A 25,086-nucleotide genomic window follows, 5' to 3' on the forward strand; every position below is an offset into this window, starting at 1 on the left:
ATCACCATCACCATCATCACCATCACCACCACCACCACCACCACTATCACCATCATCACAATCAACACCTTCACCACCACCATCACCATCACCACCTAAACCATCACCATCACCATCACCACCACCATCACCACCATCACCACCACCACCATCGTCATCATTATTGCTATAATGGCAATTCACATTAGAAAGCTGGTAATCAAGATAATTACCCCTTTAGTGAATGGAACAGTTATTGATTTAAGAACCTCATCAGGTTGGATAATGTTTCTCCTGTATCCAGTAAAGAAGTTCTCATCCATCACAACATGTCTTGAACCTGGCAAGAGAAATAAGATAATGGATATTATGTCAGCATGAAATAAAACTGAAAATAGAAAAACACTAAAACTCAAACTATGATATCTTGATAATGAAATGAATCCATTTGAAAATTAATGTTCAACAATAAAATGAAACCATAGCCTTCTAAACACATTGCATACATACCAGTACTTATTTCTGTCTACTAATCATTCATTTAAAGTGCTATATAAAGAAATAATACAAATATTCATTCCATTGGGCAACTATGGCTATTCATTCCTTTCATCTCATATTATGACTACCAATAATAATCATTGAAAACAAATATGCCGTTACAACAGTCACAACAATAATAATATTGAACCTGCTTATTGTCTTGAATATACACATATCTACAATTCAAGCTTTCGTAACATTGTCACTTACATTAGCAACGAGCAAAGAGACATGCATATTCTATTACTATGCTTACCTTGAGATTTTGATACCAATTCTAAGGTGCACCTAGCAGCCATGAATATGGGGTTTAAGTCTGAGATGGGACTACCAGTCACAATGTTGCCTCCAACAGCCTGTAGTGTAAATATATCAGATAAATAAACAATATAAATGATAAGTTTTGTAAGTATGTCAGGATTAAATGTCAAGAAAATAAAAGCCCCTTGTCCATAACAGTAAACCCCAAAATTGATCTCATATAAATCTTGAAGGGACTGCCCAAAGGAAATATTCTTATGATATTTCAATTGCCCCCTTGTGAAGCCAATGAATACTTACAGCGACATTTCTGATCTGTGGACCCGCAAACCATCTCAGTATTTCAACAATGGCAGCAAATATTCTGGTTGTGTGACCTAGGAAAGGAAAATACAAAGCATTAGTAGAGCCTCCCATCTTTGGCGACAACTATCATCAAATTATGAATTGTACCTGTAATTTCTCAAAACTACATATACATGCATGAGGTTTTCTTAAATGCAATAAATCATTTGTATCAGTTGCAGAATTTTGTTATATAAATATGTTTATTTCAAATTTGATTTGCATTACCACCACTTCAGTGTTGTTCATATTTATATTCATTATCTATAGTGATACATGGTACATTCAATGACAGAAGAACAAACAATATCATCAATAGAGTTGAACATAAATAAATGACCACATACAGTTCTGTTAACAAGTTTTTGACATAAATAAAAACTGGAGAATTGCAACTTGTACTGTGTCAGAAGATAAAAACATGTGCAACCTCAACATCATGTTGCTATTTTGATGCACAAAATGGAATTTAGGAGGGGTTACAAATTAAATTAAATTATGACTTCACAAATTTTACATGAGTAATTAAAAACATTCTTTAATAATTTAACAGGTTTGGTAAAATGATAACTTTTTTCTATAAAGAAGATATTCTTCAGAATGATAAAAAGGATGGTAAATATGCACATGAACATTCACTAATAGCTGTTGTAAAATGAGCCTCCCTGCTCTACTTTTTAAATACAGAGAACAGCCTTCAGAATTTATGAAAGAAATATAGAAGTGTACCTAACTATCCATTCAAACTTACCAGGGTGCTCATTGATATAACCTTTAAAGAATTCATCCATTCGTGTTAGACTGACCGATGACCCTACAACCACTCCATCAGCAGTGACCTTTATCTGGGTCAGGTCAGGTATCTGGGTCACTGATACCAAGGCCGGATAGAGCTGGTTCTTAAATTTAACCTCAACGCCTGCAAATCAAACAGACATGAACAATAGAGGCTGGGCTTGTTTGATTTGTAGCAACAATACATTACATTCTCAATCTGTACACACTATATGTATAGCTGATCTCACGCTAGCTGAACCTTTTCTGTTCGACTAGTACATGTAGCTGCCTCACTTGTATTATAACGGTATATTAATTTAAATATAAAAATAAACATTGCAGCTATATGGTTGAATCACTCATTTCTCAACATATTATGTGGGTATCCTTACATAAGGATATATTTGACTGAATCAATTCTGATCACCAAATGAATGTAAACCCTCAACATATGAACAAGAGGCCAATTTCTCTTTTTTATAAAATAGTGGAATTGTTTTGCTTGAAATCATCCAAATATGTCCTGCAGGCCAATATAAACACATAAATCAACACACTCCATTTCACTGGAAGGGATAATTTTATTTTTTTTGTAGCATTTTTTATTGTATTCATTCAGTACAAAATATTTTTTTAAAAACATACAGCTTCATTGATTTACATAACATAACAAAATATAAAGAAAATTGTACCTCCCTCAAAAAATACATAAGATAGTTTAATACACAAATGGCACTTTGAGTGTGATACCTATTTGAAAACAGGTCCATAATCAAACATTTGTCGAAAATTACCATAATGATTAATAATGTCACAATTGCAACCAATTAACAAAACAGTGCACTGAATAGCCTGAAGACTTACCAATCTCTGAATTACCACCAATGAGCTTTGCATGAGGGTATTTGACCTTGAGGTCAAGAAGTTCATCCAAGGTCACCGGTTGGTACCATGTCACACGTTCCCCTTGGAAGCGAACTGTCTGTGCAGGTTCATTTGCACTAAGCTAAAAAGATTTAAAGATTTAAGGTGTTTTTTGTTTGTTGTATGAATAGCAAGAAAAGAATACCAAAATGATTTTTTTTTCTTTCAATGAATGATAACTATAAGGAATGGAATAAAATTGGTAAAAGAAAGAAAGTTGATAATTTTATCTAAAGATCTGGCATCAACATAAATAATAAATAATCACGCTTTTCTACAATGCAATACATCTTGTCATTGTTTATTCTTAAATAGAATAAAAACATTAATATCTGTGCTATATAAAGCCAGGGGTAACATGATTACGGGGTCCTCCAGGATACTGATGAGGCTACCCTGGGTAAACAAGACATATTATTATCATTTATTGTTATCATCACCTTTACCTTGGTAACAAATATGTTCAGGAGCATTGTCTATATATTTTATATCATTAAAGTAACAACATAATATGAGACTTTTTTTATGTGGAGACTGAAAGGGTCAGTTTACCAAGAGGTAACAAGATATTTAAATAGCTAGTTTTGAAACAAGGGTGAGTATTTTAAGGCTATTCAGAGCAAGATGAAATCAAGAAACTTTCAAATCTTACCAATAGGTCTGGTGGAAAGATGAGGTCTTGAGAAGGATCATACTTGGAGAATTCCTTGGGGTCAAACAACAGACCTGACTCCTGTTTTTTTTTTAAGACAAAGAGAAAATACATGTACACATACCGGTAGGCTACAATATCAGGTAGCAGTACTATTCTGTTCCTTAAATAATATAATCCTATTATATTTTTCATGTCTTTACTGTAATAGTAAACAAATGTATTAAATCAAGTTTACACACATTCATACAATTTCTCTGCCTGTGCCCTGAATGGTAATGTATTAAGATGATCATTGCCTCTTTGATAAAGGTTTGAATCTTCTCCATACACCAAAGTTATTATTATCATACAACTTCATGTAGTACATTGTTACTGACATACCGGTACATGTAAAAACTGCTTTTGAGTAAAAAGGCAGACCACAAAGCACTATTACCAGTGACTGATGCCAGCAGAAAAAACACCTGGCATCAATACGATTAATAAACAAGGCCAGCAAACAGAATAGTGTGAATTATCATTATTGATGTGTTTTTGTCATGCAAATCCTAGCCTGTCATTGGCTGAATGTGTTGCATATACTAGACCTGCATGCAGACCTTGTTTGCTCACGGCATCCACAAGGTCCTGTAGAACAAATAGCTTATATACCATTTCAATTCATATGTCTCATCTTTTGCAGTCACTGCTTAAACCACCCCAAGGGAGCAAGACATGTATAAACATCAATTCGAGCCTGAATAAACATTTACTTGCAGGATTGATAAATATCAAATACCAATAGAACAAGAGATTTAACCTATAGAGCTCCCAACTATGTACATCTCCGCTCAGGCATATCTTAGAATAAGAACAAACTTACATGTATTTAAAGGGATAGTTGAGTTCTGTTTCAGACCACAAATGCCTTCAAAGTGCATGGTTATTGCTCTTATTCTTATCTATGACATTTATAGTGCCCTTTTAGAACCTAAAATTGCTATGAAGGTAATTTTAGACCCCAAAATGTGTGGAGTTTAGCCAATACGGTCATACCAATTCAGCTCCACTTTAAAAAAAAACATGGTGACCGTTAATTAATTATTTAATCAAAAATAACAATACATGAGCCGGCTAATTGTGAGTGATATAAGCAACATGAAAATGCCAACAAAAAAGTCAACAAAATTGGCTGAAATACAACGTAAAAGGTGTTATTTCGTTTTTTTCTAATGGTTTTTTCAAATTTTTCAAAATATCTATTATTTGTGGTGGTACACAAGTATTAGAAATCGTTATATTCCAGCCGTCTCTGAACCGATTTTGATCAAACAAAGATGATTTTGTCATTTAAATATTATGTTCTTTCAAATGCGACACTCAGTTTTTCATTATCTCACAAAAAAAATTATTTTGTGTAACGCCCTCTGCAACAGAACTTAACTATCCCTTTAAGCCTATTGTGCAAGTTCGCCCAGCCAACAATTGTGAACTATACCTTTTCACCTGTTACATGTTATTGCAATTCAATAGGCACAATGCATCTAGTGCAGAAATCAGTTGTATTGTTAATGCCTTCAATCAACTGGAAAAGCTATAATGGAGTGTAGACATGTACTTGAATAACAATAACATTGAATGTACCGTATGTATATTTGTGATCTGGTCTATTGTAAATACTCCTTCTCCCATTGATTGAATTCATGGAATCACGGAATTGTCGTATTTCAATACCGTAGTTGGAATGCAAATAGTTGAGGCATGAATAGCAATTGAATTTATTTGCCGACTGATCTATTATGAATGCTTCTTTTCTCAGCTAACAGTGATGTATTCTACCTATTAGGGGGTATCTAACTGAGCGGTGAATGCTTGCGAATGTAGCAAATTTGGGATTTTTCCAAGGTTCATAAAAGGTTGTAAAAAAATTTTCAAACAGTTTTCATTGTCGCAAACCGTTTTTCTTGTCTGTGCCCTGAATGGTCAAAATTTCTTCGGGAATGGCTGTATTCTGATTTAATCAATGATACTCTTTAAGAGCATTCTTAACAGCATTCTATCCAGTGCAAATTAATTTAATACCTCTTTGTTGTCGGCATTGTTGCTTTGACACGGACCATTCTGACAGCTACCTCCGCTACCTCCGCCACAGCAGCCACCCTGAAGAAAAAATAATAATAATAATAATATTTAGCTTTTATATAGCGCTTAATATAAATGTCTCTAAGAGCTTTACAAATATACTATTACCCCGGTTATTGGATTCAGTGCTTGCCCGCACCACACATAATCTCCACTCCCTGGGGAGCATTCCAGCCATACAGAGTGTAACGGTCACCAAATATGGTTATCATCATTTTGAGTATGGTTATACGACAATTGCTCCACACTAATTTCATACACTAACCACATTCCCAACTTCAACCATGGACCATACACTATACCTAACCCAAACTTTAAATAATCCCAACCCTAAACCTGACCTAAAACCCAAACGCAACCCTATCCTAAACTCTATACCTTTGTCAAAATTAATTATGGAGCAATTGAAAGTTTCTTTTTTTCCCTTTAATTTTTAAACAACCTTTCTCATAACCGTCCAAGAGACAGGTTACTTTTCACCAACAATTTTTTTTTAAATAAAAATTCAACAGCCTCATCACTAAGTCTTCCAAATGGTGTTGCAAAAGCTTTCAAGTGTGTATATCAATCAAATTTATTACATGGTATTTTTTATTATACAGAGTAGCTATTTTAATTTAAAGCCATGGTACCGCTGTTCATCACAGGCATAATAAAAACTATAAAAACATTCTTTACCTTCTTAGTGAATGTCTTGTAAGCTTGCAGAATGGGTCTGTACCCGGTACAACGACACAGATTCCCCTCGAAGGCACCATGAATGTCATCCATGGTTGGTTGGGGTTTGTTTCTCAGTAGCGCATACATGGACATGACAATGCCTGGAGTACAGAAACCACACTGTGACCCATGAGCCTTGGCAATTCGTTCCTGTTTGGACCAAACACAGATTTAATATGTGAGCAACGTAAGTTTCCTTCAAAGGCCCCGTGAATGTCATCCATGGTCGGCTGGGGTTTGTTTCTCACTAGGGCATACATGGATATGAAGATGCCTCGGGGGTGTTTCACAAAGATTCTAAGTCGAACTTAACTCTAAGTTGGACTTTTGTAGCCATTTGTAGCCTTAAAATGAAATATATTCAAAAGCAGAAATTGAAGTATTTTAGACTTTCCATAAATTCCACATCAAGAACATGAAATCTTCCATGATAATAGAAAATATGAATGATTTGAATCAACATTTTATGCCTTTTAAAATAACTTTCACAAAGTATTTTGAAGGATGCTAATGGCTTTCCATAATTTTTTAGTCCAACTTAGAGATAAGTTCAACTTAGGATCTTTGTGAAAACACCCCCCTGGAGTACAGAAACTTCACTGTGACCCATGTGCCTACGTGATTCGTTCCTGTTTGGACCAAACATGAAATCATGATATAAGAAGTGCACCACTAGTAGTTGATATGAATACTATGGATGACCTCCATGAATTAACCCTTAGAGGAACATACTTTGTTTTTGTCTGAATGAATCAGCCATACTGTCTCAAAGTGGCACTAATTATATTTTCTTTTTTATATACACAAAAACAAAGCAAAGTTTACATTGAATGTACCTTTATATGGATCAATTTTAGAAAATGCACCCATTTTAAAAAGGTAATAGTCAATCCCACTGTGTCACTACCATGGCCCTGGGAAGCGGGGGTGCTGGGGGTGCTGTAGCACCCCCGGAAATTTTTCAGGGGGTGCACAGCACCCCTGCAATTTTTTTTGTATGATATATTCAATGTAGACTATATCATTATGCTTCGTTTACGAAATTGTCCCTAAGCTGACAGCCACAAATTATGCTTTTTATTATTATTTTTTAAAATTTTCTTTCACAAAATCCTATAACATACTCGCGACACACGTGCGTGGTGACAGCTAATAGTAGGGTGATCACACTGCCTGTGCAAACAGTCTGCCCCGCGAACACACACACAACAGCAGTCAGTTAGTAGAAATAGCCATTTTTGTAAATGTATTTTAAAAAAACTAAACAATATTTTTGAATTTTTATTTCACATATATTTTAAGCATACCTTTAACTACAATTCTGTGTAGTTTCATTGTTATAGGCATGTGGAAAATATGTTCATTATTGAATTAGAATACTGTCTTTTCAGCCATGTGTGACATGGCCCGCTGATCGGCCATTGACTCGTGCTGCTATTCTGCGTGGTGAAAAAAATGCACCTCAATGTATAAAACTCCCCTACAAAAATGCTATATCCTCATGTGTTTCACTCATTAAATCAATTTGTTGTTTACACTCAAGGTAGCCACAACTGTACTGGGGTCACTAAAGTTTCTGCCACTCTGAAATTCAGTCCCTGTGAAATGTTATGGCCTGTTAAATGGTATCTCGGAAAATTGTCATAAATCCTCAAATCTGACATCTTCGAAAAAGGCAGATATACTGTGATGTAGCTGAAAGTCTACAAATTCTTATCATAATATGATCGGTTTTTCTGAATTATTTGTGAAACACATGAGGAAATAGCTGTGACGGTGATCCAAGTTATTTCCATCGCCATATTGTATTGTAAAATGAACAGTTTGACTTTCCTAATTTGCATAATGAGTGCGCGAATATATAATTAGCTGAAATGACCTAATTTGCGTATTTTATGAATATTCATGATTTTATTTTATTACAAATGAAATATATTTCCATACCTGTCTGATATACATAGGTTTCACTGATGTATCATGTTCGGTTTTGATTTGATTACATATGCGCATATTAATTAGGCGGACTTAGTTATTTTCACAACTTTTTTATATCTGCAGATTCGCAGACTTAATGACTTATTTTGTTGGCTTCTGTTTTCAAAACGGTAATAAATATGAATTTTCTTTTCATGTATTTTCTACCACAAAGATGATATTTTAGCGTCTGATAATTTAATTTATTATTTGTGTCCTAGAAAGTGATGAATTAAGTTGTCATCTTTGTCGAATTATGCCATTTTTGACAATTTGACCATTTCTGGCAGGTTTTTCGGTAATTTTGCTATATCAAAAAAATGATATAAAATCACAACACATTGACCGATTTCAATTCTGTTTTTTGTTTTTTGAAGCTTTCATAAAGCTTGATCATTTGCAACCATCAAATAACATATGTTTGTTGTAATTATTTTTGGTGTGCTATACCTACTAATAGTACATGGGTCTGGTGCCATGCAAAGCTTGCAGTATGCCAATCTATGTGTACAGTGACGATTGCAATTTTTTTGTGTTGACAATGGAAACCAGATTGCTGGAAACTGAATTCAGACAAGGACACGATACAACAGATCGTCTTCTTTCTCTAATAATTTAATGAAACGTGAAAGCTTCCGCGCTTCGTGCGGGAGGGGGGAAACTGAAAATGCAGACAAGAATTAAGAGTCGAAAACAGTACAAAGAATCGTGTTCTTTCTCTTAAAATTTAACGAAACGCCGAAGCTTCCGTGCTTCGCGCGGGAAGGGGGGGGGGGAGCTGCATTCGGACTAGAATTAAGAGTAGAGAACGATACAACGAATCGTCTTCTTTCTCTAATAATTTAATGAGACGTGAAAGCTTCCCGCGGGAAGGGTGAAATGATTTCAGACAAGGATTCAGAGTAGAAAACGGTACTACAACAAAATTATTTATGAAACGTGAAAGCTTTCGTGCTTCGCGCGGAGGGGGCTCAGGGGGGAGACTGAATTTAGACTAGGAATAGGAGTCGAGAACAATACCACGAATCATCTTCTTTCTCTAATGATTTAATGAAACGTAAAAGCTTCCGCGCTTTGCGTGCGCGGAAGGGGAGCAACTGGATTCAGACTAGAATACAGAGTCAAGAACGGTACAACGAAATCTCTAATAATTCAACGAAACGTCATAACTTCTGCGCTTTGCACGTGAGGGGCGAAACAAGAATTAAGAGTCGGGAACCGTATAACGAATCGTCTTCTTTCTCTAATAATTAAATGAAGTGTCAAAGTTTCCGCGCTACGCGCGGGTGATGGAAAACTGAAAAATAACTTAGTTCCTGGCCCCGGGTTAATAGTGTTAAATTTGTAGACATTGGGACATTGGAATTAATATACTTGTCGGTAATTGGTGGCTCGTTTTGTCGGTAAACGGTGGCCTCCACACCCCCCCCCCCCCTCTACTGAAAAGGGTATAGCGATCGACGCCTCTGATAACAACACAGTTTATACACTTGAAATAATTTTTGCAAGTACTACTGGTGAAGTACCAGACCCAGGGGCGGATCCAGCCGGCGGCAGGGGAGGGGCCCAATTCGTGAGAAAATATTTAGCGGCGAAACAGCCGGCCGATAATTCGCATAGTGGGGGAGGGGGGGGGGGGGGGGGGGGTGAGGGGTAGTGAGCACTAATTTATTTATTTTTTTGCTCCCGCAAATTAAAAATCGTGCCGGCCGATAATTCGCTCAGCCCCCCCCCCCCCCCCCTTCCTGGATCCACCACTGGTGTCCAACAATTTTCCACAAAATAACTAAAATTTCTATTTTGCAAAATGTATGACTCCGGAGAGTCTTTGCATTTTAGAGTTCCTAGATAATATGCTTTCCATAAGACTCTCATTACCTTAGCCTGCTTATACACTCTTTCAATTCAATGGACTTGAATTTCTCTGTGCATTAACCTGTACAAATATAATTACTTTTACTTCATTTATCTCTAATCTTTTTTTTTGAAGAGCACCTAAAAAAATTGTAAAATAGGTGTTTTGAGTAATATTATAATCATGAAGTTTGTATCGTTATGCACATAATCAAGAAACTAAGGTTACCTGTTTACGATTCTATTCCATATGGTGTTTTAATTATTATGATAATCAGAAAGATTTGATTGCCGTGCACTAATCAAGAACCTAAGGTTACCTGTTTACGATTCAATTCCATATGGTGTTTTAATTATTATGATAATCAGAAAGGTTTGATTGTCATGCACAATGTTATAATCAAGAACCCAAGGTTACCTGTTTACGATTCTATTCCATATGGTGTTTTAATTATTATGATAATCATAAAGGTTTGATTGTTGTGCACTAATCAAGAACCTAAGGTTACCTGCTTACAATTCTACAGTGTGTTTATTGTAGGTTGTTTTATATGCTAAGGAGTATAATCAATCCATCGGAGTGAAAAAATGATTGGAATTAGTATACAATCCATGATTGTGTAAAGTGATATCTGGGGCAGGCAACGTTCGGTCAGATTTTAGCTTTATATTCAAACAACGTTTTGCGTAACTTTTTAAAGTTTTGTTAACAAAAAAAAACCTATAGACGCCCTGTATATATTTGAAATGTTGGTTTATTTTGCTGAGAGAATATAAACAAATTGTTGCTGAGACATATTGAAGAAAAATGGTCTAATGGAAAAAGGAATAGATTACACTTTTCTGCTCATTATTGAATACAGGGAAAGGAAGTCCACCCTGATATTAAGTTATACTATGGTCACATTACCCAAAAGTAGCCTGCCCGGCGACTGCCCGGCCACAAAGCGGCGGCCGCCCAGGCACCGCTCGTTTTTAGGGCATCGCTCGGTCGACGCTGAAGTTTTAGCGCGGAGTTAAAATTTGGGTGGCGCCTGCTCACTTTTCACTCGCCGCCCAAAATACACTCGGTGGCTAGGCGGTCGCCACCCGGGCACCGACCTAATTGCTGGGCGATGCCTAAATTCCAGCAGCGACTGAGCAGGCTACTGATCGGTCGGTCGCTGCTCTGATTTGTGACCATAGCTTTAGCTTTCATTAGAAGCAGAACAATAATTTGGGTTCTCTGTTGTACGCAGAAAATTTTTGTATTCTTTCATCAATATTCGACTTTAAACGAATTTGTTTTGAAAACCCTCGCAGAAATATGTCTTAAATTAGATCCTCTTTCACATTAAATTGAGTCAAATTTTACCATCAAACTTTTGGGGCTCCCAATGCTTGAGAGGCTCTACACCAGGCGCGGATCCAGGATTTCTTAGGGGGGCCCAAATTTGAAATTATGCTACCCAAATATCGGTACGTAATGGTGACCCGCATTGACGTAGTGGGGGGTGCAGGGAGGGGCGATTTCCCCCTCCCTCCTTCCTGCGCGAAGCACGGTTTCATTTTACGTTTCATTAAATTATTAGAGAAAGAAGACGATTCGTATTACCATTCTCGACTCTTAATCCTTGTCTGAATTCAGACCCCCCCCCCTCCTGCGCGAAGCGCGGAAGCTTTGACGTTTCATTAAAATTATTAAAGAAAGAAGACGATTCGTTGTACCGTTCTCGACTCTTAATCCTTGTCTGAATTTAAAAAACGTTTTTTTGTCTGCTCATTTTTCTTCCTACATCCTCTTCTTTATCTCCCCTCTCTTTTTTTGGCCGGTGTTTTTTTTTTTTGGGGGGGGGGACGCGTCTGCAGTCAGATGAACATATTTTGATACCTTGTCCGCTCCCGGAAACTCAGGGGATTAAGGCAATAAATTACGGTCAGACAAGCATTCAGGGGCCCGCCTTAGGGGCCCTGGTGGGGTAGAGGGTGCAAAAACCCCGGAATCTCAGGGGTTTTAGGCATTAATTTTGATTACGGTCAGATGAACATTTTTATACCTTATTTGTGACACTGGCAGGACAATGATTGGCGTGGGGTCCAGCGGGCGGAGCCCCCAGAAGCTCAAGGGTTTTAGGCACTAAATTACGGTCAGATGAGTATCAGGGGGCCCGCCTTAGGGCCGTTGGTTGAGTCCAGGGGGCAGAGCCCCCGGAAGCTCAGGGGTTTTAGGCGTTTAATAACGGTCAGATGAGCATTTTTTGATACCTTATTTTGTTGTGAAACTGGCAGTTAACTATTCTTTTTTTCTTGCTCTTTTTCTTTCTATTTCTCTTTAATATACTTGGTCAAAAAAGTGTGAGGGGGGCGAGGGGGGGAGCTGATTACGGTCAGATGAACATTTTTATACCTTATTTGTGACACTGGCAGGACACTGATTGGCGTGGGGTCCAGCGGGCGGAGCCCCCAGAAGCTCAAGGGTTTTAGGCACTAAATTACGGTCAGATGAGTATCAGGGGGCCCGCCTTAGGGCCGTTGGTTGAGTCCAGGGGGCAGAGCCCCCGGAAGCTCAGGGGTTTTAGGCGTTTAATAACGGTCAGATGAGCATTTTTTGATACCTTATTTTGTTGTGACACTGGCGGTTAACTATTCTTTTTTTCTTGCTCTTTTTCTTTCTATTTCTCTTTAATATACTTGGTCAAAAAAGTGTGAGAGGGGCGAGGGGGGAGCTGGAAGCTCCCGATCCCCGCCGTTCCGCGGGCCCTGACATGCAGGCACCTCAAGAAGCATATTTCTTGCCTGGTTGTAAATTAAGGAATTGGTCATTTTACAACAAACGCATAAAAATGTATAATGTACTAAAAAATGAGAAAAAATCTCAGAAAATTATGTCATTTCAGCATTATTCAGCATTATGTGTAAACCACCGTAATGGTTATGGAATCAGAAATAAACCCCCTCCCCGATCAAGAAGCCAGTGCCCCCCCCCCCCCCCCCCGATCTACACTTTGTTGGCGGAAAAATCGCAACTGATCTCCCCTACCTTTCTTCTTTCTCTTTTTTTTTCTTTCCCTAATTTCTCTCCACATTTTTTTTTTTGCCCCGGAAATTGGAAAAATTACGTCGTCAGATATTTCGTTCAGTGGCTTAGGGGGAAGTAACACTTCCCCCCCCCCTTTTTTTTTTTGTTCTTTTTTTCCCGGGGGGGGGGGGGCCAGGCCCCTCGGGCACCCCCTCCCTCCCCCCCCCTGGATCCGCCACTGACCAGACCGCCGTCTTTGTGCAATGTGCAGCAACGAAGCATATGCAACGTTTCGAGACGTGACAGATCACTTTTCTCTAACCTCTTACTAATAGCAGGTCTCGTTTTTTTTTTCTCTCCAAAAAGTGCAGGTGGACAGTAATGCGCCAAATGTGGTTCTCAAATTGCAAAAGATCCCTACTCTTAGAGGGGGTAGGAGAAACCAATTTTACGTCATATAACTCAAGGAAGCGTGTGAAAATGCGACTAATTTGTGGTTCTAAAGTTGCAAATGCTTCCTACTCTGGACGATACGTGTATATATATATATATATATATATATATATATATATATATATCGATCTCAGCACCCCCGGTGAAAAAATCGTTCCCAGGGCCCTGGTCACTACCCTAAATATTTTCATGTTCACTTTCATCTATGAATGACATTAAGTACTATAACTCAAATGGATGTGCATCTGCCTGTGACTGTTGACTTTTCTGCTCAAGTTTCCAGCGCAATTTGAAGTGTTCTATATTCAAATATCATGAAACATACGTCACTATAAGGTGACACTTTATGTCTATGGGGAGCCACATTAAAAATGAGGAATTGAAGCATAATCGTGCTCACATGGGATAACATTAAAAGTGTCTATCTAATAAAAAGAACTGCATAATTTTTAAAGGTGATACATTATCATTGGGAAACAAAAGGTATGCTACATCAAGATCCAGGTTCTGAATTAAAAGCAATTTTCCTTTGTCTATTACTACATTGTGCAACTCTGCACAATTTAACATTGTTTGTTTCTACTTGTCCATCAAAAATAACAGGAGTGTGAGAAATTGCTTGTGGAGGGGTGGGGTTTAACTAAACCTGTACATAGACTTTGATCTTTACATGTTTATCAGATCCTCATCATCTGTTTGGAGCCAAATGGGTTCAACACAGAGTATAACACCTTTTTGGCTGTGAACAGACAATGTAGATCTGATAAACATGTAAAGATCAAAGTCCAGCAATGGTCCATTTCTTTTTCCTTACCTGGACTGGATGTAGTTTGGTCTTGGTGCTTCCGATACCTTCTACAGTGGTCACCGCAGCACCATGTACAGTGCACACAGGAGCTAGGCAGGCATTCACTGCATGGTGACTGATGAGCAAAACTTCCAGTCAAGAAAACAACACCTTGATATTACTACGCAAATGAGACTGACAGACGATTGCAAAAGCATGTTTCATCTTTACCCCACTTTTCTTTTTTCATTCTCTTCTTTTCTCCTTTTGTTTTTCTTTCCTTAGGTATACATGAGACAAACTGACCCTTCATGTCTAAGATAATAGAATTTGGGACAGGAAAAAATATAAAACTTAAAAATAATATAATCTCTTGTAGTCAACCCTCTAGACTCATAGTCCAGAAATGTTTTTGTGAGCTTAAACAAGAAATTTAAGCAAATAAGATTCCATTTCTTAACGTAACCTTCATGTTACTAGCTACACAGGGTCAAAATAGTGTCATACATGTAGGTTTTCAAGCAAACCCCAAAACTCTCATAGATTTTAATCAGGCATGTGCCAGAATGTAAATCATTTTTCCTGTCTCATTTGTAAAATCTCATAAAAAGGAACAAACTTGTGGCAGCCTTAGAATTCTTGGAGTCTTGATAATCGCTATTTTGACAGCGCTTTGTATGCTCCAGCAACAATTGCCCTGTAGTCAACTTCCTACACTGAGTAATTTCCTAAACTGAGTGATTTCCATACTTCACGCTTGGACCAAACATTATATTAAGAAATCCCCCAGTTTAGAGTTACAAACCTTGCCAACCCAATACATGGGATTTCAGGTTGTTTTAAGGGTATATTTCTGGTCAAAGGATACACTATTTTGCTGGTGTTTCTGTCATACGATGACACCATGACGGTGCAAGCTCCACATCCTCCTTCAGCACATCCCAGCTTGGTTCCAGTTAAACCCACTGTCAGCCAGCAAAGTTACCAAGAGTCAAGGTCAACAGTTCATGAGAACAAAAACAGGGGGCAGGAATTATACTGATCTACAGACGTACTACTACTACTGCCACTACTACTACATGTACCACTTCTACTACTACCACCACCACCACCACCCCCCCCCCCACCATCACCCCCACCACCACCACCACCACCACCACCACCACCACCACCACCACCACCACCGCCACCTCCACCACCACCACCACCAACACCACCACCAACACCACCAACACCACCACCACGACTACCTCTACCACTACTATGTGAAAAATGTGCACACATTGTGTGCGGGTAAGCCTGAATCAGATAACCAGGGGTAATAATATATCTGTAAAGCGTTGGATCGATGTATTGAGCGCTATATAAAAAACAGAATATTATTATTATATTATTATTTCTATTATTATCATGATTATTATTATCATTATTATTATCTACAGCTACTGATTTCTTGCATAATAACACTTTAAATGTGTACAATTAATTACATGTGTCGCTCAAATGAAAGTGACACTTAAAAATCAGCATCCTCTCTCCCTCTCTCTCTCATATAATTTATATAATTGAATGGAACATATTTGTCTACAAGAGAACAAATTTCTTCCAAGCTGACAAAGGTGATAATACAGATAATATCAGTCCAAACTATTAAAACAGTTCTTTGGAGTTGAAGCGAATGTCTACTGTAAGGATACATTTCTTGCGGAGATAAACTAGAAGCGTCATTTCTGGATCAGGGCTTTTCTCAATGACCTGGATATGACAAAGATAAATGAGAGGGGGAGGGAAGGATTATGTTCAGAAACTTTGATTTATCATAACAATCATACCCATAGGAAAGTAAAAAGTATGCCATCTGCGGCAGAAAGAAAGTTTGCTGCAGACTTGCCACATACCGCTATAGTATACCGCAGGAACAGTCTGCGGCAGAAAGGAAGACATTTGATCATTCCTATAAAACCAAAGTCATGATAGATATATCACACTGGAGGGGCCATGATCAAAACTGACAAATTTGATGATAAAATATCGCAATTTTCTCAGGAAAATCCAATGTAACGGTATATGTCAAGCACGCAAAATCAAAACAACAATAAACCCCCTCCACAAATACAGTAAGCATTCATGCGTGCACGCAATGCACATCGCACACACAATAGGCATAAACAATTTGCGTGTGTACTTATGCACGAAAATGTGTACATGGCACGCGAGCGAATGAGAGTTTATGTGTGCATGGCAAGTCAACAGAAACCCGATTATGTGAGCTGGGCACGCAAGCGCATGCACAGAACAGTGTTCTTGGCATGATAAGAGTTAAGGAAAGAGTAATGTACAGTGTATATTTCACCCTCTCAACTGTGCATGCACAGGTGATTCAGAATTTTTCAAATATCATATTGCTGACATATTCTATCATGAACGAAGTACAATTACAAAGAATTGAAACATTAGGATTTACTAACAAATCAGACTAACAAGTAAAAATTAAAGTTACATTTATTAAAAAAACAGTTAACCGTTGGGTTTTGTGATTTAGTTTTAAGATTCCATCCGTGTCCTGAAAGATAATCACAAGAGTATAACAGCGGGATGTTTTTTAATATAAGAACGAACCTTTTTGCCATTGCAGAAGAATAGAAGTACAGATCCTCCATACTCTGTAGTCTCCATTCTTACGCTACAAGAAACTTCCTCTTCAGCGAGTGTCTTGCTATTTTCAAAGACCTTGTTAGAAATGTTTAGAAGACGTCTGACCCTGACTCTGTAGGTATATAAGGAAAATTTAAAGAAATCAGTTAACACTTATCATTTTCAAGACCTACTCATTATCAGTTTGGTGGTACATAAGAAGGATCAAAATATGTTACAAATTAATAATGCAACTGGAATATCTTTCATCATTAAAAAAAAATGATAATAATGATAATAACACAATGTAAACACACACACATGCATGATCTACATTTGCACTCACAACGGTTCTCAGCTCAGCTCTATTCAACACTCCCCTCCGGGTCTTTTCAAGCACCGAATGAATCTTTACTCTATTCCCTTCTAGGTTCTCCGCTCCAAGCATTCAGTATTGACAAATTGCAGATAATAGTTTGTGTCATTTATGTACCAGACCATTAGAAAAAGCTAAGCGAATAAGTTTATGAAAGGCAAAGCTCCCGTGTTCACTCAACGACACCCTCGTCGCGTTTCCAATCGTACACATATATGCTAATAGCGCTATGTATAACGTACGGACGCGCCGCCGCAGCAGCGGTAATCAGCATTTTTGTAAACATTGCCTTGTTGGCGTCCAGCGCGTTTTGCAACGACTCTGACCCGTTATTTGACCCGATGTAGTCTCATTTTTCAATCCAAGTAATTCTGTAATGATATCAAACACTTCATCGTCCAATTCTTTAAATAGTTTATGATAAAATGTATGATTTTATTAACCAAATAAAATGATTTAAAAAATCTTTAGTGTAAGAACAAATCCTCCGAACGTTTTTTATTGTTGCTACGGTCACTTACGTTTTATACTTTCACAAAAGAGTTTGTAGATAAAGACTACTAGTAACCTGAATATGGGTGTGGCGGAGGTGTGTCCCTTACCCCTCTCAAACTTTGCATGGATCTTGAAGAATGTCAATATTATTACGATATATGCCAATTAAAATGTTGTTCCTTTGCTTGTTTAAACGGTGACGGAACGATGCCCATTATCTTCATATTTATTGTGCGCTTAATTCATGACTGCATGGAAAAATAATGATTAAAAAACATTGTTTTTATTTGCCTTTTCATTCTCGTTTGATATCGTTTAATTTTAAAAGGCCTTTATATGTCTTTGATAAGTTTCGAGAGCCAATTAGACTTCAGTCTAGTAACTCCTAATTGCTATACATAACCCCTTCATCAAACCAAGGAGTTTTAAGAGCTGGAGACCCGACTGGCAACAAATTATTCCAAAACTAGCAGCTGTCGTTTTTCTATGTTTGCACAATATAATCTACTGGTGTGCTGTAACCTTTGATGTCCGAGGTTCGAAGCCACCAATATCATTTGAAAGCTTGAGTAGTTATTTTTTTCACAAAGTAATATCCTTAATATTTCACTTTTTATTTGAACTAACAAGGGGAAAATCGAACAGATGATAAAATATGAATACAAAAGCCTTGACAATTGTGTCAAGAAAATTTGCTTACATTGTATGATACATTGTAGCTGCTTTAATTTGTGAAAAATTGTAAAATTCTACAGTCCTAAAACCTGCAATTTGACACTTTTCCGATTACTTCCGGCTCACGAAAATGAAAAGTGAACAATAACCATCAGTTAGCTTATCTGCACAAAGTTTCAAAATTTAAAAGATATATTGTTTTACCATTTTCAGGAGAAATAACTTTGGGCCGGCTGCCGGTATACGATGGTTTTGTTGCTTAAAGTAGATATTCATTGATTTTAAATCTAGCTTTATTTTCATAATTGCAAAGTTGAAACTTTTATTCGACAAGGTTATCAAAATTCAATGCTTGGAAACATTCGAAGTAATGATTATTATAAATTACAAAACGCTTAAATACAGCCCCGGCATAGCACCTGAATAGCTCTCCGAACGCTGCTGAGATGTGTGAGATCACAGCAGGGACATGATTTGCACAAGCAGACGATGTACCATGACATCTCACACATTTTCAGTGCCTGTATTTTCATCTTCTCTTGAGTTCTTTCTCTTACTTCACCACCGCCAGGCTAAATGTATAATCTATTGCCTCACTCTAAACCCCGCGCATGGTTTTATTTTGATGACAAATGCAGCGATACAAAAATAAAGGAATCTGTCGCTTGTAAACAAAATAAGACGCCATTGTATATTCAGCTGCAGACACCGCGGTATGTTCGGCGTTTTAAGAGGGAACAAATGCCGTCCTTAATATCAATCCGGGGGCTTTTCAATTTGAAAGGCTGGTTTCTTTGATTGTTAATTAACCCCTATCCTGAGTATTTACAAGCAAAAGATTTTAGTTATCAGAATCGGGTCATGTCCCCTTTTGATCGGTTTGACGTGCCAGTACTTTTATATACACTAAACTCATTATAATTTGACAAATAATAGCTTTGCAATTATGTTCATTCTTTATGGGATGTCGTCTGCTTGGGCAGTATTGGTCCCTGTTGTGACGTCATTAAAACATCGTTAATTTTCTGGCGAATCTCTCGTATATCCCAGCTGCTATGGAGGTGGTTGTATTTTTATTTTTATAAATCACCCGATATGTAGCTGACCTCAAACTTGTACGATGGCCATTTGTTAGCTTACCAGTTTCTAGTGATACATTAGTTGACATATTTGTGATTTTCTTTGAATTTCACCTTTAATAGTTTTACCTAACGGAACGGAATTTATCATGATGTTCAGGGCCATTGTCCATGTTTGGTCCAGAGCCATCTTTACACAGAGTTTGGCCAACTTTATTTCACTTAGTCACAACATGACGAACGAACCGGGTTGGCCAAACTCTCCTAATCAATGGCACTGGCTTGGTCATTGTCATACTGCCATCTACAGACAAGAAGTAGAGGTGTTACTAAATTCGTGAATAAATCCATGGACCCATCTCTCTCTCTCTCTCTCTCTGTCTCGTAGGTCTATGATATAACTTTCACTAGTTTTCTTAGTTTAAAAAAAAATTGTGACGAACCTGAGAAAAGAGGATTAGGGTGGCAGCTACACATTGGTGATGGGGATAAATTGTACCAAGTTACGTGTATGGTGTGTTGCTTTTTAAAATATTTTCTTTCTCTCTCTCTCTCTCTCTCTCTCATCGTCATCACCATCTATGGGGGAGGCAAAGTTTGTATCAATCAGATAATTTCAAATCTATTTGATAAAGAAATGACTAGGGACTTAACAAACCAGTGGAAATACCTTGGTAATTATGATGACGATAGGATCTATTTATTTATTTATTCTTGAAAGTTTTATTTAAAATAGAGGGTAGGTACATTCAGTTTTAAAAAAATGCTTTCCAAGCACGCCCTCTAGGACGACATAACAAATATGTGATATTAAAAAATATAAGGAATAAAAAGTTGCTTATGTGATGTTTGAATAAAACAATTGGGACTTGGGTATCAATTCGGCCTTTGCAGATCCAAATAACATCCCTAACAAAATTAATCATGCCACACATATCAAATATCGAATATCAAATATTAACGAACATTTTGTGCGTGTGTGTGTGACTTTGCTTCTGCAAAAAGCATATGCAATGCGTTTCATTTGATACATTCGATTAATTCTCTCTCTCCGCTAATCCCAACATAATACAATAGGCATCACTTTGGCGCAAGTCGATTTTTGCACTCTCGCAAACAATGCCTCCTGTTCATCCAAGCGTGAACACATACCACACACAAATGATACCACGTGATTTTGTTTCATATTTTTTAAATAATAAGCAATTTTCTAGGTGTAAACTTTTTTTTGACTCACACGGTATATAACATAATAAAAATGATTGTACCGTTAGAGGGAAACATGAACGAAGATTCTATTATAATAAATCCTGTGCCAATAATGCATCCGCGTTTGAATTGATTTGGTTGATTGAATTGAGAAAGGAAGTTTGTTAAACAGGGTGCTTGCTTTATACGAGAATTATCTTTTTTTAAATTCGGTTTTGGGGTATGGGATGTCAAGAAGAGAATTCAATGAATAGCGGGTACGGTAGTTGAAGGTGCGATAATTGATAAGTGATTTTAAATAAGTTGGGGCCATGACATTTATAATGTTAAAAACTAAAAACATTAGTGATATCTTAATCTTTGTTCGACCGATTGCCAATTTAAAATCGTAAAAAGCGTACAGTGGTGTGTCGTAATCCTTATGTAAAATCAATCTCGCAAATCTATTTTGTAACTTTTGCAGCTTCGATAAATTTGTCTTTGAGCAGTTTCCCCAGCAGTACAAAAATAGTCAATATGTGGTAGAAGTAATGCAAAATAAAGGTTTACAAGAGTTTTATAAGGTATTAGGCGTTTTATACGACGAGTACATCCAATAGAACGAGATATTTTAGTACATATATAATTATTTTATATGTTCAGACCACGTAAGTTGTGAGTCAAGTATAACTCCTATATAGGTATTTTATTGTTTCGACACACTGTAAGTTATTACATTTGTTACGATTGTTCTCTAACTTTCTTTTTGATCCAAAGGACATCACTATAGTTTTCTGAGGGTGTATAAACATCTTATTTTTATCAAACCATTAACATATTAAATCAATGTCATTCTGTAAATTTTCTTGAACTTCAGAAAAATTAAAAGAATTATTAAAATGACAGTATCGTCAGCATAAAGTGATATCTTGGAATTATTATGAAATTTTAAAGTATTAATATCATTAATATACAAACAAAAAATCAATGGGCCAAGAATTGACCCTTGAGGCACCCCGGAAGTAACAGTTAAATACTCGCTACAATGATTATCTATAATGTTTCACCTTTCATTTGCGTAGTGTTCCTCTTGCTGAGGAGAGAATACACCAGTTTGTAGCTGTAAGTGGCTCTTGTTAAATAAGTCGAAGAAGTCAAACGAAACCTTTTTATTGACATGATCGACGTCCCTGTACACAACCACCAACTTCTCACGATGATCGTGTTTGTTGTGCTCATGCTAATCAACTCAGTCGTGCAAAAGATGTTTTATTAAGGAAATGTTGAATTACTTTTTTAATAAAGCATCTTTTTCAAAGAGTAAAGGAAATACAAAGAATCTAGGCTAAATGCCTCTATATAAAACAGATTATCACAATTTTCTAGAGACTGACACCAGAGATTAATCAAAATGAGTGAATGCTGTTGTGGAATAAAAAGGAAATACCCTATAGAAAGTGTCACATGCATCGTGTTTATGCAAGTTATTCTCATACTTGTTGATATCTCGTTGTGTTTTTATGGTTTCTGCAGTCTGGAGTTAATAAAGATATTTAATTTATAAATGCATGTCGTAATTTCGGCCATTTCTCCTTTGTAGCGACCTCGCCCTCGGTATACGCCAAGCTTGACATTTTCTATTCATATTTTAATGGAAGTTTCCATGGCAACCATTGTAATGGATTGCCGAATCGCTCGTAACAATGGTTGATTTACTTTACCCTTTTAAAGGTCTACCCATCCTGTGATGGAATCAGTTTGTCATTATTTAATCATGATAATTGTTAGCTGTAGCCAGGAAATGGTCTCCCAACCTCCATGTTATGATGTTTGTCATACAAAATACAAACTCATGTTTAATTTAACAAATAATTCTAACTGGGAATTCCAAAATTCAAGCGATGAAGTTTGTTGAGTGGATATAGCTAAAAAGATATCTTGTGTAGCACATTATAGGATTTTGGTTGTTTCATTATCTTTAACGGGTGTCGTTTCCTTTTTTATGCGTGAGGCCATGTAGGACTTAATGCCTTAAGATAACACTGAATCCGGTTTTTATTTTTCCCTTTTCTCTGTTTTACGAACGGTAAATAATGGGCCCGCAAGCTAGGTTAAACAGGTATTAATAATTTAATAGAATAAATTACCAAATTGAACTTGTGACGGAAAAAAGAATTCAAATAATCAAATTCCGCTCCTTCTTGAATGATGGAAAAGCTTAAAATATGATACCCGGAGAAAACGTTCAAATTTAATGTGAAGTAGGATGAGAACAAAAGATGACGCAAAGTATCTCTGTTTCAAGGTTTCGTCCTTTATCTGACTTCATGTTCATAAATGACTTTAATCTGAAGCAATTAAGAGAAGATACAATCATTCAAAAAGCCATTAGAGTAGATGATGAAGTAATAAAATTAATGATTACATTTAGTAGAAATATTTAAACTAATTAAAATATAAATTATACATTTTATGTATATATATAAATATATATAATTTATATTTATACAAATATATTATATGCATTAATATATAACTACAGTGCACGTTTCCATTCCCACCCCATTCAACAGAGAGAATTTCACAGACCATACAACAATCCATGCTGAGGCTGAACTACTCAATCAAGATTGCACCACACAAAAGCTAATTGGTTTCACAATTTAGACCCTGTATTCAAAACGTTAATTAATTAATAACAACCTTCCTGATAATTTCCTCCCTCCCTATGTAATCATATTGAAATCACCCGGCCTGCGTATACACATAGAAAAATAACTATCTCATTATATTCTGAAACGTTATACCTCTTGCTAACGTTCTATTCAGACCCTGTATGTGTGATATGCATTTTAGATCACCAGTGAGTGCCAAAACTCAATTTCCAATGTAAGTTTTAGTCACAAGATCCTCTTGTCATTTACTTTCATTTTTATTTATGCATTTCTAAATCATGGGCTAAGTGTTATTTTGTGCATTTTATTATTTAGAAGCACATCAGCTGCTGAAGTGTAACCATGTGCACTGTATGTTTATAAGTGTATGTCTATGAAAAGAAAAAAAAAATTACCATAATATTTTTCCCTTTGGGGGGAGGGGGTAGGTCAGGCCCTGTGCCCCCATCCCCCTTCAAATCCGACACTGTAAATACATTTTTAAACCTTAACAGTACTATCCGATGTATCTGTCAATTCAAAGAGAACAACAATGTCTGATAATTGTTATCATTTTACTAGCTTGAAGCTATGTGTTCCGCAGAAAGTTTCAATTAGCAAGCGTAGGTGATGAGTCAGATTCTGATAAATGACTAGATCAACTCTCTCTCTCCCCCTCTCTCCCTTTCTCTACATTTTCTCTCTTTCTTTCTCCCCCCCCCCCCCTCTCACCCCTCTCTCTCTCTCTCTCTCTCTCCATCTCTCCCTCTCTCTTTCATTCTCTCTTCTCTTTCTATACCCTTCTCTCACTCTTTCTGTTATGTGCATATTAACCACTTGTGTTGCATTTCACGGTATCCAATTAGAGCATTTTAGGTTTATTTACTTTGTCCCGAAAACAGAATACAGTAAATGCATGTACGACTCATCTACTCAGTGGTAATTCCCTCCACTGAAATCTCAGATTCAACCCTTGACTTATTACTCTACTTAACCATAACCATAACCCTAAACCTAACCCAGAGATATTGCCTCCGATCAACTGCTTCCCGAATATGACGTATATTATTAGTAATTTTAAAATGCCCGCACCCTCATCCTCCTCCTCGTTTCCCAATCCATCCACGTAAAGCTGTAAACATTATCCATTAACCCATTTGCGTTATCTCACGGATTTTATGGCAGTGATATTTATTGGAAGGTTGGTGTAAAACGCAAAACTTCACTCTTGTTTATACTCTTGCGAATCCGAATTATTGATGAAAACAGGAGAGACAGAGCAATAATTATCTTTTTACGAGGAGCTAAAGATAGGGATTGCATAACTGAAATTTCATAACTTCCACTGCACTCACACACCTACACAGATGAAATCCGCACTATCCGTCTGAGAGGGAAAAAAAGCCCTAATAATAATCTTCAGAACTATAATTACCACAGGGTATTTTTCTTCTAATTTTCACAGTTCAGACGTCGCATCTGCAACGATCATTACAGCGATGCGAAGAAGACATAGAAGCAAACAAGTGTGAATGTATATGATTTTATTGTGTTGGATTGCCATAGCCATAAAATATATGAGATTGCGAATTTG

General features: G+C 36.9%; 1 protein-coding gene across 1 annotated transcript in view; it reads right to left on the reverse strand.

The window, feature by feature from the left end:
- Positions 1–17,600, reverse strand: part of LOC588814 (xanthine dehydrogenase/oxidase) — a 35,204-nt gene extending 17,604 nt beyond the window's left edge. The window contains exons 1-13 of the mRNA XM_030999006.1: positions 17,372–17,600; positions 17,011–17,158; positions 16,089–16,146; positions 15,260–15,356; positions 14,419–14,527; positions 6,284–6,475; positions 5,546–5,623; positions 3,482–3,562; positions 2,770–2,911; positions 1,880–2,047; positions 1,084–1,160; positions 779–878; positions 213–319 (exon numbers count right to left, since the gene is read on the reverse strand). Of these exons, the coding sequence (XP_030854866.1) occupies positions 213–319; positions 779–878; positions 1,084–1,160; positions 1,880–2,047; positions 2,770–2,911; positions 3,482–3,562; positions 5,546–5,623; positions 6,284–6,475; positions 14,419–14,527; positions 15,260–15,356; positions 16,089–16,146; positions 17,011–17,067 (1,266 nt within the window). The 5' untranslated portion in view covers positions 17,068–17,158; positions 17,372–17,600. The remainder of the gene's footprint in view (positions 1–212; positions 320–778; positions 879–1,083; positions 1,161–1,879; positions 2,048–2,769; positions 2,912–3,481; positions 3,563–5,545; positions 5,624–6,283; positions 6,476–14,418; positions 14,528–15,259; positions 15,357–16,088; positions 16,147–17,010; positions 17,159–17,371) is intronic.
- Positions 17,601–25,086: the final 7,486 nt, after the last annotated feature.

Source organism: Strongylocentrotus purpuratus, unplaced genomic scaffold (genome assembly GCF_000002235.5).
Source record: "Strongylocentrotus purpuratus isolate Spur 01 unplaced genomic scaffold, Spur_5.0 spur5_scaffold_5, whole genome shotgun sequence".
Lineage (NCBI taxonomy): Eukaryota > Metazoa > Echinodermata > Echinoidea > Camarodonta > Strongylocentrotidae > Strongylocentrotus > Strongylocentrotus purpuratus.